Genomic DNA, 17,070 nt, shown 5'->3' on the forward strand with positions numbered 1-17,070 from the left:
TACAGCCGCCAATCTTTCTCACTCAAAGTTTGTTCCTTTCCCATCACCAAAAAAATGGCCGTTACGGTGCCCCCCTTTACAATTGCCAGCAGTGCCTCGGAAGGCCACTGGAATAACTGATGCGAGTTAAACTCAAACTGGACTTGTAATTAACTTCACGATAGAGACTGCAATTATGCCTGATGCAGCTTCCATTGAATTCGTACTCGTGCACAAACAATCAGAAGAAAAACCCTGCCAATATTTGTTCTTCTCAAAGCTCAGCCCATGCAAATCCAAACATTAAGCACATGGCAAAAAATTAATACACAAGCAAGAGACACTAACTAGCTCATCTTGAACAGCAAGTAAAATGCCAAAAAAAGCAAAAAGTGTTTTTTTTTTAAAAAGCCAAAAAAATTGGGTCAAAGCATTTCTGGAACAAAAATACTTCTTTTCTATCAACTGTTAAATAACAGTAAGAATTTTAGAAACTCCAATAAGAGGATTACAAAACTTCACCTAAAATGGTGTCTAAACAAGGGTCAAATGTCAAACCTTTGCTGATGACTCTTTGTGATCACCGAGACCATCCTGTAGGAATGAATGGAGATGACAGATGAGCTGCAGCGCTTCTCAGATATCAGAAGACTTTGGGATGCAAGTTGGCGACCACTCTAATGTCTTGCTTCTGACATGCAGTTACACCTTTAGGAACTAGGCTTTAGGAATTGTTAATGCTTACTGAACAGGATAATAAGAAAGCATTTTGTTTGTGTATCAGGAAACAGTTTTACTATGATATAAATGGTTCTCAAACATATTTAGATATATTATTTAAATCTGGTTCACAATTGTATCACATGTATTAACTACTTTACAACTAATCATTAATTTACAACCCAGTTAAGAAATAAAATTCCTTGAAATACATAATTACTTCAATGTAAATGTCACTATTAACAAAAATACATTAAAAAATGAATTAAATATTTAAATGTGATGTTATACTGTTTCCCATGTGAGTAAACTAAGTGAACAATTAAATTCAATGCAAAATGTGTTAATCTTGTAAAGAGGTGCAGCTCAACAAACCACAATGGACTCTTTAACCTCCCTTCCAGTGCAATGTATCCAGGAATTGGCACTTACAGCTCCAAGTTTCAACCCACAGCAAACTCAAGGGTTCGTGGGGGGGTTCATCTACATTAAAATAAATACAGCAAACGGTGCAAGGAAGCATCTGCCCTTATTCTTCCATTAGGACACACCCACGTTTCGTTCTGCGAAGAACACCATCGGCCCTCGTGGCTGGAAGGTGGGCTTGGCTGCCATATCTGCTTTTTCAAAAGGCAGGATGCAAAAGGCTGGCACACTCAAAGGAAAACAAACCCGTGAAGGGAAGATACTAATAACAGCTGCCCGCTGTTAGAATTAAGAAAACTACAGGAGATCAGATCACCAAGGAGATATTAAAGACTTTAATGGAATTCCCTCCATTACTTCCTTCCTAGAAGGCACGAACTGGCAGTATGCTCATCAGCAGGTCTGATGAATCCAGAGGTATCCGGTTATTCTGAACCACTCCAACATTCTTCAGTGCTGAAACGCTCTTCACTCTCAGCGCTGACACCATTTTGTGACTCCACTTTGAAGCTATTTTGCTTGTAGCATTTACTGCACTTCAAAAACTGACCACTTAATATAATTTGAGGCACTTCGAAGAAAACATTTCTTGCATTTTCCTCTTACTATTTACAATTTTCGCTAGGTCCTTGAAGCCTTTTTTTTTATATAAAATTTGCTTACATAAAGTCCAATAAAGAAAATGAATGCATTTTCTATTTAAAAGAAACCTCCAGAGGCTCCATTGTGCACCTTGCATCACTTGAAGGAAGACGAATATTTCCAGAATACCGACATTCCAAACAGGACAGCCTAATACTGACGGAGCCTTCCTTAGGCTATACTAACCTTTACAGTAGTGGAATGTGACGGTGAAGAGTGGGAATCAAGTTTGCGCCGTTTTTGTTCTGTAATAGAAATAAAAATTATAGATTGTGATATGCTGCAAAAAGAAAAATCAGAACAAATATCTCTTCAGAATCAAGTATCTTGGGTTTATAATTAATACCATTAACCAATTAAAATCAAGGCGATGGATTTTCCCCTTTGACAGAACAGGAAAGGGAAGTTTTTTTTTAAATGAATGCTTCCTAAATTGGCTAAATCATTTAGAGAAAAAGAGAATGAAATAACTTGGCAAATTTTTACATGCACTAAAATGTGTTTTTTTAAAAATTAGTAATAGTTCACGAAACAACTTGAAGACAAGACACAGAAAGTTAATGGACACATCAAAACATGCAATTTAATGCTGAACAAGATTGGGAGGTTGTAAAATAAGCCAATATATTCAAAGGGGTGTGGTGGAGGGCAGGTAAAGAGATATGGAGCTATATGTCCTGGAATCTTTGAAAGCTACGGACCAGGTGAGATTTTGGGCTCAAAGAACAATAGAGTTCAAAAGCAAGAAAGTCACACTAAATCTCTATTAAAAAAAATAACAAGGTCCCAGTTGGATTATTGAATTCAAATCACAGGAAAGTAGGTCAAGGTGCCTGCAGGTGCCAAGAAGAATCTTTGAAACAGTGCAAGATGCAGGATTACTTTTGCACAGAGATCATTGAAGCTGGGTTAGTTCTTTAAGCAGAGAAGGTTAAACAGACATAATGGAGGTAGTCAAAATCATAAAGAATCTTCATGGAATAAAAAAGGAGAAATAGATTTTCCATCGCTGCAGAACCAATGAGTGTGCAGATTTAAGATAATGCACAAAAGCAGGATGAGATTTCTTGTGGGTTTGAATACATGTGGTTTCCATACAATAACTTGACATATTTCAGAATATGTACCAATTTTCATACATCATAGCCATTTTTAAATTGTTATAGACTTTGCGGCAAGACCATAAAGAGAACAAAGTTGGCCAATTTTGGTTTGGTTTCCAAAAAGGAATATTAAGGAAACCATTACAAAAACAGGAAAGTGTCTGAGCCCATCTTATTTTATATAATTTAATTAATATATTTCATTCAATTTTAGTTTAATTTAGACATACAGCACAGTAACAGGCCGTTTCGACCCACAAGCCCGTGCCGCCCAATTTACCTACACCCACCCTGTACTTTTCGAACAGTGGCAGGAAACCGGAGCCCCCGGGGATAAGTTATGCAGACATGGGGAGACCGTACAAACTCCTTACAGTGTGGGATTTGAACCCCAGTCCTGATCGCAGTTAGTGCAATGCCAACCGTGCCAGCCATAAACAAGAACAATATTAATTCATTTGTATCTGGCCTGACAAGTTATATGTCATTCCATTTCATTAGCTTGATAAAGGTTCCACATGATAATCCAGTAGAGCAACAAAACCTTGCCATGCAAAAGAAGCAACACAAATAATTTTGCTCCAAAGCACTGCCTGTCATACCAGCATAAAGTGAGTGCTGGGGGTTGATATCGGAAACTGAAATTTACAGAAAGCAGTTTGAAAAAAAAAAAATCACAGAAATGGAAAGGATTCTGTGAGTAAGATGTAACAGGTCAAAACAACTCCTTCGAAGCTTTTAAAAAAAAAATCAAATATCAATGAAATGAAGCAAAATGCTATGTATTCACTTACCCCTATCAGATTCTGATGACTCTGATCGTGGAACTGGGGACTTCAAGGACCCAGCACTGACTGCCTTTTCTCCTTTAGTGCTTGTGTGACTTTCTTTGGATTTGGCTTCCTTTAGTGCATCTCTTTCCTTGGGTGGCTCCTTTTCTTTCTCCTTTTCCGAGTGCAATTTTGCTTCAGTACTGCTTGATGTCAACCTCGATTTATCTTCCTTTGCCGTCTTCTCATCCTTCCTTATCTTCTCTTTCTCTGCCTTTGGTGTTTTTTCCTTGGTTTCTCGTATTTTTTCATCTTTGTTCATTCGTTCTTCTTTCGATTTCTCCTTCACTTCTTTTGCTGTTGCTTTCGCCTCTGGAGGAACAGCTGGGGTTGTCTTCTCTTTTTTGTCTTTGTCCTTTTCTTTCCCACTTTTTTCTTTCTCTTCCTTCTCTTTTGTAACTTTGCTGCTGGAAAAAAAAAATAGGATCTGGTTTACAGAAGGATAAGGATACATGCAGGATCATGTAGCTCAGATCCTTGTGGAAAACCTCAATGTTACCATCCACACAGTATCAACTTGCTGAAGAAACAAAAAAAATATTTTATTGAAAATGCTCCGCCAGGAAAGATATTCAAATCTCCCATTAAAGGAAAGGGAATTGTTTTGTAATTTAGCAAATTGATATTTTTGCAAGGTCGGCAGCATTGTCAAGTGCTGTTTATGGATAGATATTTGAAGTTCCAAATGACATAGAGACTTTATTTTTGTAGTCATACTCTCATAACCCTCCTTGAGAAAAGTAAACTTAAAAATCAAATAATTTAATGTTTGCTAAGTATCTGATTATAAAATAAATCATAACTTATATTTCAATATCAAACCTGGCATTAAGGGATTCTCTTTCACAGGCAAAGAAAAAACCTCTCAGTTTGTGCTCATATTTAAGACAAAGTTGTAAGGTAATATTTGATAGAGCAGCTCTGGAGCCATCTTGGATAGTACTTCTTAGCCAACAAGACATTTATCTTGCAGTGCAATCAACAAATGTTACCAAAAATTTACTGCACTTGGAAGTCAACAATGATTCATTAAAAACAAATCATACATGACTGACTTCAAATTTTGAGTAACGAGGTTTAATGCAGTTGATTATGTTCACATGGATTTTAAAAGGCATTCTATGAAGTTCCGCACAAAATGCCAGCCACCAAAGCTCAGACCAAATCAATGAAAGGATTGGTAGCAACATGGATAAGAAATTAGCTTTAAAAAAACTTCCGTGAGTCAAAGTAAACTTCGTTTCATGCTAATTAAGACAGGCAATTCTGTGGCCTTGACTCTTTTTGGATACAAATTATGTGGGCATGGGTGTGAAGGGTTTTCAGATTTGCAGATAACAAAGTTTGGAAGTGTGATCAAAGTAACATCTTCTTTGGCTTTGCTTCGCGGACGAAGATTTATGGAGGGGTAATGTCCACGTCAGCTGCAGTCTCGTTGGTGGCTGACAAGTCTGATGCGGAACAGGCAGACACAGTGGCAGCGGTTGCAAGGGAAAATTGGTTGGTTGGGGTTGGGTGTTGGGTTTTTCCTCCTTTGTCTTTTGTCAGTGAGGTGGGCTCTGCGGTCATAATGCGAAAAGAAACACATGGATGGACTGGCGAAAAGAACAGATGAAATTTAATAGGTGCAAAGTGAAACAGGGTCCATAAACCTCGGAAAGTGGTAGGGTAGGTTGAGAGCATGAGGAGGAAAGCACTTAAGTTCCTGAGATTCATTCAGTAGAGGTTCAGAGTACAATAGCACATTAATTACACGGAAGTGAAATAAAACTTTGGGTCAGCAACAATTCCAGTTCAAGTGAGAATATAGAAGCTGGGGTTATTCTCCTCTGAGTAAATAAAATTGCCAGGTGATTTTATGGAGTTGAACAAGGTTTTGATTGTTTTGAATAAATGAAATAAAGAGGCAGGTTCCATTTGTCATGGATTCAAGGTGCAAAGAGACACATGTAAAGGTTAATGTAAAAAGCACAAGGGGCGATTAGAAGAAAAACATTTATCCAGAAAACAGTTACAACTTGAAATTTAAAGTGGACGAAGAGAAGCTGAGGAATTCATCGTGTCAGCCAATATCCATGATGAGAAATGGTCACTTAATGTTTCAAATTGACTGAACCATCTCTATCGAAACACTGACAGACCATTTCTTCCCAAGGTTGCTCCCTCATGATGAATCCCTCCAGCCTCTCTCTCTCTCTCTCTATTAAGATACAGGCAGCTGCAGTTTTTGTGTTTCTTTATTATTTGAAACTTGCTAATTGACAGGTTGCTTGAGGAAATGGATAAGGCTGCAAGTGAAAATATTTTGCAAGATACTGGGAAAGACTAAAAAAAGGAGATTGATTGTACCATTTGGAACTGATATGCACCCCTCCCTTATCTTAATAGTTCAAACAAACATTCACTTGGTCTTCCATCCATGGAACACTTAGACATTACAACAAAATATTACAAGGCCAAATTCTTACCTCGTTATAGAATTGGTTCCATTACTGGCCATGACTTTGGGTAATGCATTGGCTGCTTTGTTGGTGACTTTAATGACATTCTGAGATTTCTCTTTCAGTTTATCTGTTAAAAATAGAACACAGACTTCATTTCAAAAGGTAGAACCATAATAAATAATTATTAAAGCTATATAATGTACTAAACTACTTTTTGCTCAGGAGTGAAACTATGAAACTTGTGAAATCTGAAATAAGAATAGAAAACGTGGGAAATACACAGATCAACAGCAAACACAGAGAAATAGAGTTAATGCTTCAGGTCATTGACCCTTTCTCAAAACTCCAGAGAGATCTCTAACCCAAAAGATTAACTGTTTATCTTTCCAAAGATGTTGCCTAAATGACGAGCATTCCTCACATTTTCCATTTTCATTTGCAAAGACAAGTGAAGTATGAAATTCTGAAGATGCTGTGATTGTAGTAAAAACACATCAAAATGCTGGATGAACTCAGCCAGAGGAGACAAAGATATATTGCCACAGTTTTGGGCCTGAGCCCTTCAAGGAATAATCAAAATCAATTGTAGAGACCAAACTGGTATATTAGTGAAAATTTTAATCTAATTTCTGATATTAACAATCAGAAACTAAAATTCTTCAAGCTCGTTTCACTCAGAGCTACACTTCAATATATTAAACTTCACTTTGCTTCCATTGTAAAGTCTCCATCTCTAATTTTTTTAAATAAATAAAGGTTAACTTTTTTTACACTTCAGATTGTAAAGCAGGGATGGCCAAACTACCACGTCACTTTGACATATATTGACATATAATGTGTGGCTCATGGAAATACGATGGCAGAGATCATCTGAGCTCTCGACACCCAAACCACGGACTCTCGTCTGGGCTCTGGCTGCGCTCCTATCTGAGCTTCTGACGTTGTGGCTTCCCTCCCATCCGAGCTGCCAATGCCAAGGCCGCCCTCCCATCCGAGGTCCCAATGCCCTCCCATTTGCCTTCCTGATGCCACGGCCATCCTTCCGGCCAAGCTGTCGATGCTGCGGCTGCCCTCCCATCTGTGCTACTGAAGCCCCGAAAGCTGTTATGAAATCTGTCATTAAAATTGTTACTTTTATACACTTAAATAGGAAGACCCACTAATAGTTCAAAGAGTTTATTAAAGAACTGGTCCTTGAAGATAAACCTAGTGATGACTCTTTCTACTACAATGTGAGGTGGCTGTTAACCAGCAATGTTTTGAGTAGGTTTGTGGATCTGATGGAGCCCATTATTACTTTTTTTTGAAGATTCTATCCTCAACTGGAAAATGAAGAATGGATGCAAGATTCCTTACTGATATAATGAATCACCTACAGACTCTCAACTTGGCACTCCAAGTATAGGATCTTACTCAGACAATTTCCAGATTGCAGAATAAGAGTTTTTCCACAGAGTCATGCTGTCAAGAAACTTCAGTCATTTTCCCAATCTAGATTAAATACATTACCTGATAATGAAATAAAAGACCACAAACTGAAAAAATACAAAGATAAATTTACAAGGACTGCTTTATATTTTCCTAGACAGGACTGATGACTTGCAGAAGCTGCTTTGTCCTTCTTGTAAATCCATTTATGGCTTACGTGATCAGTGATGGTTGTCCAATTCTCAGTGCTCTGGTTTCAGATTCATCTGCTATAGTGGTGAAAATTATGGGAGGACCTGGGCTCAAGGACAATCCATAAATCCCAGTCTGCTACTGAGTTCTGGAAGCAAGTTCCAGAAATAATATATCCTGACATTTCAGCACAGCACATATAACTGTGAATCGCTGTACACTGGGATGAAGTTTGTGAAGTTGAACAATTGTACAATCCTTACACATCAACACCCAACAGTTAAATTTGTACAGCTTTGACAATATATCAGCCAGATTTTCAACAACTAATAGCTAAGATGGAGACTCAGAATAATCAGTCAGGATTTTGAAAATATTTGGAATGTGTAGTAGCATTCTAACTTTCAGCAAACTGGCTGAATATGGTGACGTCATCGGGGCACGCGACGTTGGGTTTTTAAAAAAGGTTGCGTGCATCTGTAAAATTTTGTTTTAACTTCTCTCAAAAGCTACTTGTTACTCTCTCCTCTTGAATTATCCACTGCGACATCAGTGGCTACAATTGGTGATCCCGACGGGCCCAAAACAAAATTTTGCATCAGCAACGGACAGCGCAGCAGCATCCCTAAAACTGCCAGTCTTCTGGACGCCGCCACCTGAAGTCTGGTTCAGACAGGCAGAGGCTCAATTCTACATTAGGAAAATGGAGGTGGGCGCTACCAAGTATCTTAGCCATTGGGGGACAACCTCAAACTTTCACAGTGGACCGGTCAAAACCTAATAGTTCCATGGCATGACCAGCCACCAAAGACAAATGTATTGGACCTTTCTGAGCCAGTTCTGGGGGTGGGGGGGCCTGTAGTGGCGCTACAAATTCCAGTGAACCGGCTACTGAACATCATGACGTCACGACGCGGTGACGCAAGACGTGGGGTTTTTAAAAAGGTTGCGCGCATCTGAAAATAGTTTAGTTTGAACTTTCTCTCAACTGCGAATCATTACTCTCTCCTCTCTAATTACTGGCTACATATTGGCTCTAATTGGCTACATATGTATATGTGTACCTTTTGATCACTGAAACTCATACAAATTAACAGTTTAAAAACTAAAATACATGAATAAATATTATGAACCTGTATTTCTTAATATTAATGTAAATTTTTGTAACAAAATGTGCAAAGGTAAAAAGATGCATGCAATATTTTATCGTGTCCTGTGGGTCTTAAACATCTGAAGTTTAATCGCATGTGGCTTTTACATTAAGCAAGTTTAGCCACTCCTGTTCTAATGCATAATTAAAATGCATGTTCAAAGCAAAGGTAATAATTAACTTGAATTCAACTTCAAAGATTCGATTTTGTGTTGAAATGGTAGAAAGCAAGAGTCTCTCCAACTAAACTTCATTTTATTGTGTTTTCCACCTTTTTGTAAATCACCACAAGCATAAAAATTAAAACAAAAATGTTTTTAAGCTGTTAATCATTTTTATTCTTTTCTCCTGAAAACCAATGAACTTTGTTTGAGTTTGGTTCTATAGTTAGACCCAAATGACAGTAAAGTAGTTCTTTAACCAAAGAATTTAATAATGAATATTGCCACAATAGTCAGTGAAGATTCTGCACTTCATACTCATCCTGTTCTTGTCCTCATCCACAAAGATGCATTTTTCCCAACAGATATTGATGGAAAATACCTTGTATTCTGATGTGACAATATCTGAGCATATTCTGAGTTTGCATGATATTCTCAAACCTTTGCCTGCCATAAGGGCCTCCCTGATGGTATGAGTGAAAGAGAATCTCTTCAGTCACTGAGTATCTGTGGATACACCTGCAGCGCTCTTGCAGCCACACGTACTCCTGTTTCATTCATTGGCAATCCAAGATCCAGATCCAAACATCCAATATGATCAGAAAGCCTTCAGCGGCTTACGCGGTCTGAAAGTAGAGCCAGCTGCTGCAGGTGATGTAATGTGCACGCACAAGCCGGAACGGGGAGTTTGAACAATGTGGAGCTTACACGCAATGCACAGGGGTCACGGGAGAAAGAGGTGGTGGTGAAGAAAATAATAAAATGTTGATGCCATTATTTTTGCACTGAAAACAAGTGAGTGGGTTCTTTTAATGGTTAATGTCTATCCAGCAGTCACAAGTAGTGACCCCGTTGGTTCACAGCACCTACGAAGTAAAGAGAGGCTTGAGGATAAAACCAGTCAGTTTCAGACGTGGTTTTTGATCCTTGAGGCTTGTTTCACCTCACTAAACATGACAAGTCAGAAGACAAAATATAGTTTGCTTGCAGCGTGCCTCCCAAAGTAGATCGCTTGCGAAGTGGAAGACGTGCTCGTTCACCCAGCCAATGAATTCTCTCATGACATCCTTAAAGCTGCTACTTTGCAGTGAACACAGCTGCCCCAGGAATCTCGCATTGCAGAACTGATAGGCGATGCCAGCCTCGGCAACGGGAGGCTGTCACAGATGCTGAAAAGCCGGCGCTGGCTGGAGAAAAGCAGTTTGAAAGGGAAGTATGGACCACAGATTCCTCTTTGAATTCAAAGTCGCCTGGGCGAGTGTCTTTTGGTGTCCACCCTTGACAAATTAGCAAGACATGCTGACTTTGTTATGGCCACAACCTTTGCAATGAAGCTAGAGGAGAAAACTGGGCTAGAACCAGCACCCGATCAGCAGAAGGAAAATAAGAGAAAGCAAGAAATGGTAGCACTCGGTGGACAAGTCCAGGCTTTAACCATCCAATGGAATTAACCCAGTTTCCATTTGGAATCATGTGGGTCGGGGATGCAGCGGAGACCGTGGATAGAGTACTTGATAGACTCACCATAACCCTGGGAAACGACGAGAACCAGCAGTCAAGGCTGGTCAGGGACCATTTCTTGGGTATTCCATTTTTTGTCGATTCAGAAAAAAATCAAGTGGTCTCTCCAGCTCCTCAAGTGAAGCACTTGAGTTTCTGGCTGGAAGGTTACCCTTTGACACCAATGCCTACGCGACATGCATCAACTGCTGTGTACGCGCTGGAAGATTTATAACACTGCACGTACGTGTTTGTTCAACAAACACTCTAGCATGTTTACAATGGCTCTTACGAGGTCATACTACGCCACCCTAAAAGTTTTGTGATCTGGCTGATTTTGCCTCCACTGATCGTGCAAAGCTAGTTTATATCAACGATCTGCTTTCTTCATCATTACCGACACCGAGGAAACAGCTGGACCCCTGTCAGTCAGATTATCCACCACCCGCAATGTAGCTGGAAAGATCAAGTCAGTCACTTCATCACATGATTTGGAGGTTTTGAGGGGGGGGGGGTGGGTAGTGTCATGGTTGTGTATTTACCGAGGTCGAGAGCAGAACCAGTCGCAGCTGGTGGATTTGAACGAGCTGGTCGCTTCTGGTGGGCAATGCGTAAGAAATGTTATTCACGGGGGAAGAAGGAGTTTGAACAGTGTTACATTTACATGAATACACAGGGTCTAGGGAAAAGGAGGTGGTTGCAAAGAGAATAATAAAATGTGGATGCCTTGTTTGTACTGAAGAATGGGTGTGTGCGTACTTTTAATAGTTTACATAACATCTATCTGGCAATCACTTCCTTCTCTCTCTGCTCCACACTAGAGCTGCTGTTATAGCACCTCTAGCGGCGCTGCCATTTTCCTGCCATAATCTACCACTACCAAAGAGAAATGCAACATTTCAAGTTCCATTCCACTGACCAGCCCTGACCAATAAATAATGCTGAATTCTTGCACTATTAATCCAAAATTGCCTTCAACAGGTCATTTATTGCTACAAACTTCAGAAATATTTAATCAGTTTTTCTTACCACTTTCCTCATTTGTGCCTTCTTCAGCTTTGGCTGCATTGGTCGTTGCTGCAGATGGTTGTGCGATTGTGCCTGGCCCATTCTGAACAGTTGCAGGTGTTGCACTTCGCGCTGGTGGATCCTTGTGGTGGAATTCATTTTCAGGGACCATGTATGGTTTCCTACTTTTCAACTGGCCAGAATAGCTGCAAGTCGCATAGAGCGTTAAACAGAGAGAAGAAATCTTGCAAGATAATGCAACACAGTTGATGCAAAAACAAAATATTTTGAAAGTCGCTAACTTTGGTTAATGAAGTTGGTTTTCAATCAGCACTTACTTAACAAATTATATCTAAAACAAACATATTCTATTTAGACATACAGCACAGAAACAGGCCCCTTCGGCCCACAAGCCTGTGCCATCCAATCGATCTACAGCAACCAGTACTGTTTTGAACGGTAGGAGGAAACCGGAGCACCCTGATGAAACCTATGCAGACACAGAGAGAACACAGAAACTCCATACAGACAGTGCCAGATTCAAACACCGGTCAATGGCAATGCAACAGCTTCGCAGCTTTCAATGTTCCCCAAATCTCTTGTGGTTCTGCAATGCAGCTATTTCGCAGCGATCTCTTCTCAAAATTACATTAAAACATACGTTACAGATCAATCCCATTTTTCCAATTATTGCTCTGATAGTCCCCCCACCAACCCATCATCTCTCCATCCCCCCCCACCCCACATTGTACCATCTATTACACACTAGGGTTAATTTATAGCTGCCAATTAGCCTTCCATACATATCTTCATATAACTGACAAAAAACCTGAAGTTAACAAACTAAATCCAAGACCAACTAACTCCAGACTAGCTTAACTCAGGCATGATTTCACTAAAAGTATCAAAATAGACAATGTTGAGTCAGTCAAGGTTGATTCATTAAGTCACTACAAAAGATGACCCAAAATTAATGCAGCTTAGAAAGAGAGAGGTGGGAAAGCTCAAACTAAATCATGTGCAAAACCATAATTGATGCAACACCAAAAGGCAATGAAAAATAGTTCAAAAATATGAAGTAAACTGCAAATAGTGATCCTAATGATCCCATCACACGATCCCATCACACACTAATTCTCCATCATAGTGAATCAGCAAATAACAAAAATATTTTACGGCAGGTTCAATTAAAGTACAAAAGAATACATGCTTCTGTCCACTCTAATCACCCCTCCCCACCACTGTCCCTGTAAATCTCTCATTTCAACTGAAGCTTCTGGCCAATTTTGCAGTGCAAAGATTTCATCCAAAAAGCTCTCCAATCTCATTCAAGTTGCCATTCTTTTGAGCTCGGAGAATTATCAGCAAATTACATCATTCATAACCATGATCCATCCCAAAAGCCAGTCCTGATATTATTTCCCATAGAAATCAAGCATAATCTCTTTTGGCTTCCATGGTCTAATGCAGAACAATTCCACTGTCAGTTCCAGCTGACAACATCCCAATCACGTTAGCAGCATAAAATTTGAAAGCTGCTCATTCAACAAAGTTCTACTTTTAACATCAGGAATCCTTGTCACCTTGTCATGTTGCTTATATTCAGTAACATTTTTGACCTTCAGTGGAACTTACAATGGCAACGCGAAATTCTGGAGGTAATCAAATGTGCTCTGCAAAATACTTAAGATCTACAGCCTTGCAGACTTCTGAAGTGTTACTTTTACTTGTGATTGAGGCAAGTTTATTTTTATAAAACTTTCAAATGTCTTAATAAATATGAAATAATTTGTATATTACAAAAGTTTTTAAAACCACTCTTCTGTGGTCACCAATTAGAGTATTATTTCACTTGACAAAGGCACACTATTTGGATTGAAAAGATTAAAAGACCAGTTAAATCAGAAAAGTGACAAGAAACACTTTTCCAGATATGGCTTATAGGAAATCAAGACTCTGTGCAAATGGATTTGCCATCAGGTTCACAATGGTAATTTGAATCTCCCCTCAGAAACAAACCACAAATACTGAATTGCAGATTTAAATCTTTTGAATTTTTAGTTAGTAAATAACAAGTGTTCTTTTTAAAAAGGTTTGGGCAACCCCAAAATATTACAGGGAAAAGTGGAAAAAAATCTCTCCAAATGCAATTCTAATTGAATTTGGTAACACCATGTTAAACTGCAATTTCATATGGCTCAGTTTTCAGTTCAAAGCTATATTTACCATTTCACTGTGCAGTCCAAATTAATGGTTCTATTCAAGATAGATTCACATTTATAAGATGCAATTTGGTCTCTTTCATGGCAAACTGTGCAGTCCAAATTAATGGTTCTATTCAAGATAGATTCACATTTATAAGATGCAATTTGGTCTCTTTCATGGCATTCCAAAGACCTTTTATCCAATGAAGTATATTTTTAGGACCAATGTCACCATTTTAAATGTAGAGAAAACCTGCAGCAAAATTTAGGCACTGCAATTCCCATGAATAACAATGTGAAAATGACCACAGAATCTGATTCTTAGTGGAATTAAATGGAGACAACTATGTCAGAACACCACAAATAATCCTTCTGCTCATTTTCAAAATGCTGCATTTGGATTTTATACACGTATCTGAGTGCAAATGGAATCAGAACCCTAATGCGTTTATTTCTATCCCAAAATACATGACTGGAAACATAACCCAAATGACTTCAGAGCACAACAAATTCCTGCATTTATTTTTGGGCCCACATTATTGGAGTTAGATTTGCACATGACTGAAAGGGGAGAGCACTGACAACTCATCCAGATTTTTTTTTATATTTATAAAAAAATACATTTTAGTAAAGTAAGCAGGATTCAGTCATTATTTGAGTTAGAAATTTCAAAATTAATTGTGCTTATTCAATATACATAATTTCTTCCATAAACCACACAACTTCAGCTATTTTAAAAGACTCAGTAAGAATATTATCTTATAATTATTGTGATAATTCAAAAAAATGTTCAGATTAACAGGGCAGTTTTGATTTTATATTATGCAACAAGTGGCTGGAAATGAATGGAAAATAGAGTCGAGCACCCTCTACAGGTTATCTATGATTACACTCCACACAGTGTAACCGAATAATTGGAAGAATTCAGAGGGTCATGCTGTATACGTGGAGGCAAAGGGATAGTTCATATTTCTGATCAATACTCTGCATCAGGATGGCCTTGACTCAAAACATCAACCATCGATTTCCTTCCACAAATGTTGCTCGACCTGCTGAGGTGTTCCACCAAGGCTTTTTTTAAATCCAGATTCCAGCATCTGCAGTTTCTTGTGCCTCCAAAACTAAATATTTCATCAACCAATCAGAAAATGAAATACTCAAATCTCGAACAAAAGGACCAAGAAAGGAGATGAGGTTACTGAGGAGTTCAATATCCTATGAGAAATAGAAATGTGAGAAAACTTAAAATAGACATAGGGAAAAGATCAGTTGTTTTTTTTTTAAATATAACCACAGCAATTTAAATCCAAAGGAATGACATACCCTGTTTAGAATAGTAGATATTCAATGCCACACAATTTCACTAACAGGGCATTTAAATGTGAACTTAGTTGAACAATGGCAAATAAAAGAACATGGATTTGAATGAGTCAGATTTTTAAAAACCCCACCATTTTCACAAAGCTAACAGAGGAGAGCAGTGCATTTAAAACATATCAAATGTTTACATTTCATTGCATAACTACTGAAAGGCCATTGCTACATCATCACATTTACAATGGTGAATACCTATAAACCATAGATGCTTTGACAATAAAGTTTTTGGACCATTGCACCAAATTTTCTGATTATGTTACTTTAATACTAGCATTGTAAATGGAAATCCAAATCTCAACTAGTGAGGCTGAGACTAACAACAAAAAATGAAAGATGTTTTCTATTAAATGACTTTGCATGGAATCACATTCATTAACTTCACTTTGTTACCCTGTAGCCAGAGCATAGAGATCAGGTCTCTTCTCTTTTTCTTCCTGGCAAATTTTATGCACTCTTCGCTCCAATGCCTGACCTAAATTCAGTACTTTGGGATACCAAGGGAGGACTTTCGTCAATACGATCAAAATATTCCGAATGTGCACATACTCTCCAGTTTCAAGGCAGTGCACAGATGCCTGGAAGAAAATGGAAAAACACCACCATCAAGTTTAAAAACTAGTTTCCATTCTTCAAATATAAAACATCAGTATTTTGACATATTTACCCAAACAATATTATTTTTGAGGACCAGCTATTTATAGGCCCTTATGATCCATTCAGACAAATTAATTCAAATATATAACATCTTAAAAGTGAATAACCAGTGATATTTCTGGTACCAATGCTTTTGGGAGCAATTTAATTCTTGGTCCATGCTTTTAAAATCACCAACAAACAATGGTTTCACTGTCGCAGCATCGCTTATTAGTTCTGCCAATAAAAAATAAGGATAAAGCTTACTTTGGTCAATTTGTAATGCCACTTATGCACGACATGTCTGAAATTTTCATAATCTAACTGGTCAGCCTTATTCCCTCCATCAAATCCACTTGCTCGCAAAATAGTGAGAAATCCTGGGTAATTGCCACATTCCTGAGGAAGAAAAAGGAATTGGTTAAGGAAAGAGAAAAATGAAATTGACAATGAAATTCCTAATTTGACTGTTTAAAAAAAATGACAGCGAGTAACTAAATTCAAATTCTGTAATTTGTTGATTCCAAAACACTATTTAAGAGATTACCTTATCATAGAGAGTTCTGTCACTGTGCCACCGGGTAACTGTCTCTAACATGTTGCAAAGAAACCTGCCATAACGACTTGCCTCATTTTCTGTGCAGCTTGCCACTGTGTATATAATGTCAGAAAAGACCTAAGAGCAAAATGAAGAAACTTTAAAATCATAAGGACACAAGCAGACTAATTATATATTTTTAAAAAATAAAATGTTTTACCCGATCATAACATAGGAGTGTTGAAAAATTAGGCGTCTTCAACTCATGAACCAATTCCACAAACTTAGCACAGTAAACTGCATCAATGGCTGAGAAAATGCACCTTGGGAAGATGCACAGTTGGAGGAACTTTGTAATGGTCTCATTTTTGGTTGATTCTGAGGGAATTAAAACCTGAATATCAGATACATACTCTACAAAATAAACTAAAGACATTTACCCAATTAAGGATAGCCAACAAGATCCAAGCAAAGTACAGGTTGTTGAAGGGCACTGTCAATATTTTAATACTTAATTTGCAAAATCAAATCACACCAAATTACTTATGCCCATTGTTTGCTCCAAACGAGTAAGAGCAGAAAAAATAATTGATATTTTGACTTTATGTTTGTATCCAGTGATTCCTACTGCCCATGTGTGAATATGAACAGAAGTGCATGGTTGGCGTAGCAGTAAGTGCCAAGCCTTTATAGTGTCAACAATCAGGACCGGGGTTCAAATCCTGTGCTGTCTGT

The 17,070-nt window shown here is 38.2% G+C and overlaps 1 protein-coding gene across 5 annotated transcripts in view; it reads right to left on the reverse strand.

The window, feature by feature from the left end:
• The window catches only part of thoc2 (THO complex 2), a 107,431-nt gene that overhangs the window by 22,507 nt on the left and 67,854 nt on the right, over positions 1-17,070 (reverse strand). For 4 of the 5 annotated variants that reach the window (XM_069892913.1, XM_069892916.1, XM_069892915.1 and 1 more), the window contains exons 25-33: positions 16,556-16,713; positions 16,345-16,473; positions 16,065-16,196; positions 15,555-15,739; positions 11,605-11,789; positions 6,169-6,271; positions 3,665-4,107; positions 1,954-2,012; positions 538-573 (exon numbers count right to left, since the gene is read on the reverse strand). In XM_069892913.1, coding sequence (XP_069749014.1) covers positions 538-573; positions 1,954-2,012; positions 3,665-4,107; positions 6,169-6,271; positions 11,605-11,789; positions 15,555-15,739; positions 16,065-16,196; positions 16,345-16,473; positions 16,556-16,713 — 1,430 coding nt within the window. The remainder of the gene's footprint in view (positions 1-537; positions 574-1,953; positions 2,013-3,664; positions 4,108-6,168; positions 6,272-11,604; positions 11,790-15,554; positions 15,740-16,064; positions 16,197-16,344; positions 16,474-16,555; positions 16,714-17,070) is intronic. The other variant, XM_069892914.1, reaches the window with a different exon arrangement.

The sequence above is a fragment of the Narcine bancroftii genome, chromosome 8 (genome assembly GCF_036971445.1).
Source record: "Narcine bancroftii isolate sNarBan1 chromosome 8, sNarBan1.hap1, whole genome shotgun sequence".
In the NCBI taxonomy this organism is placed as follows: Eukaryota; Metazoa; Chordata; class Chondrichthyes; order Torpediniformes; family Narcinidae; genus Narcine; species Narcine bancroftii.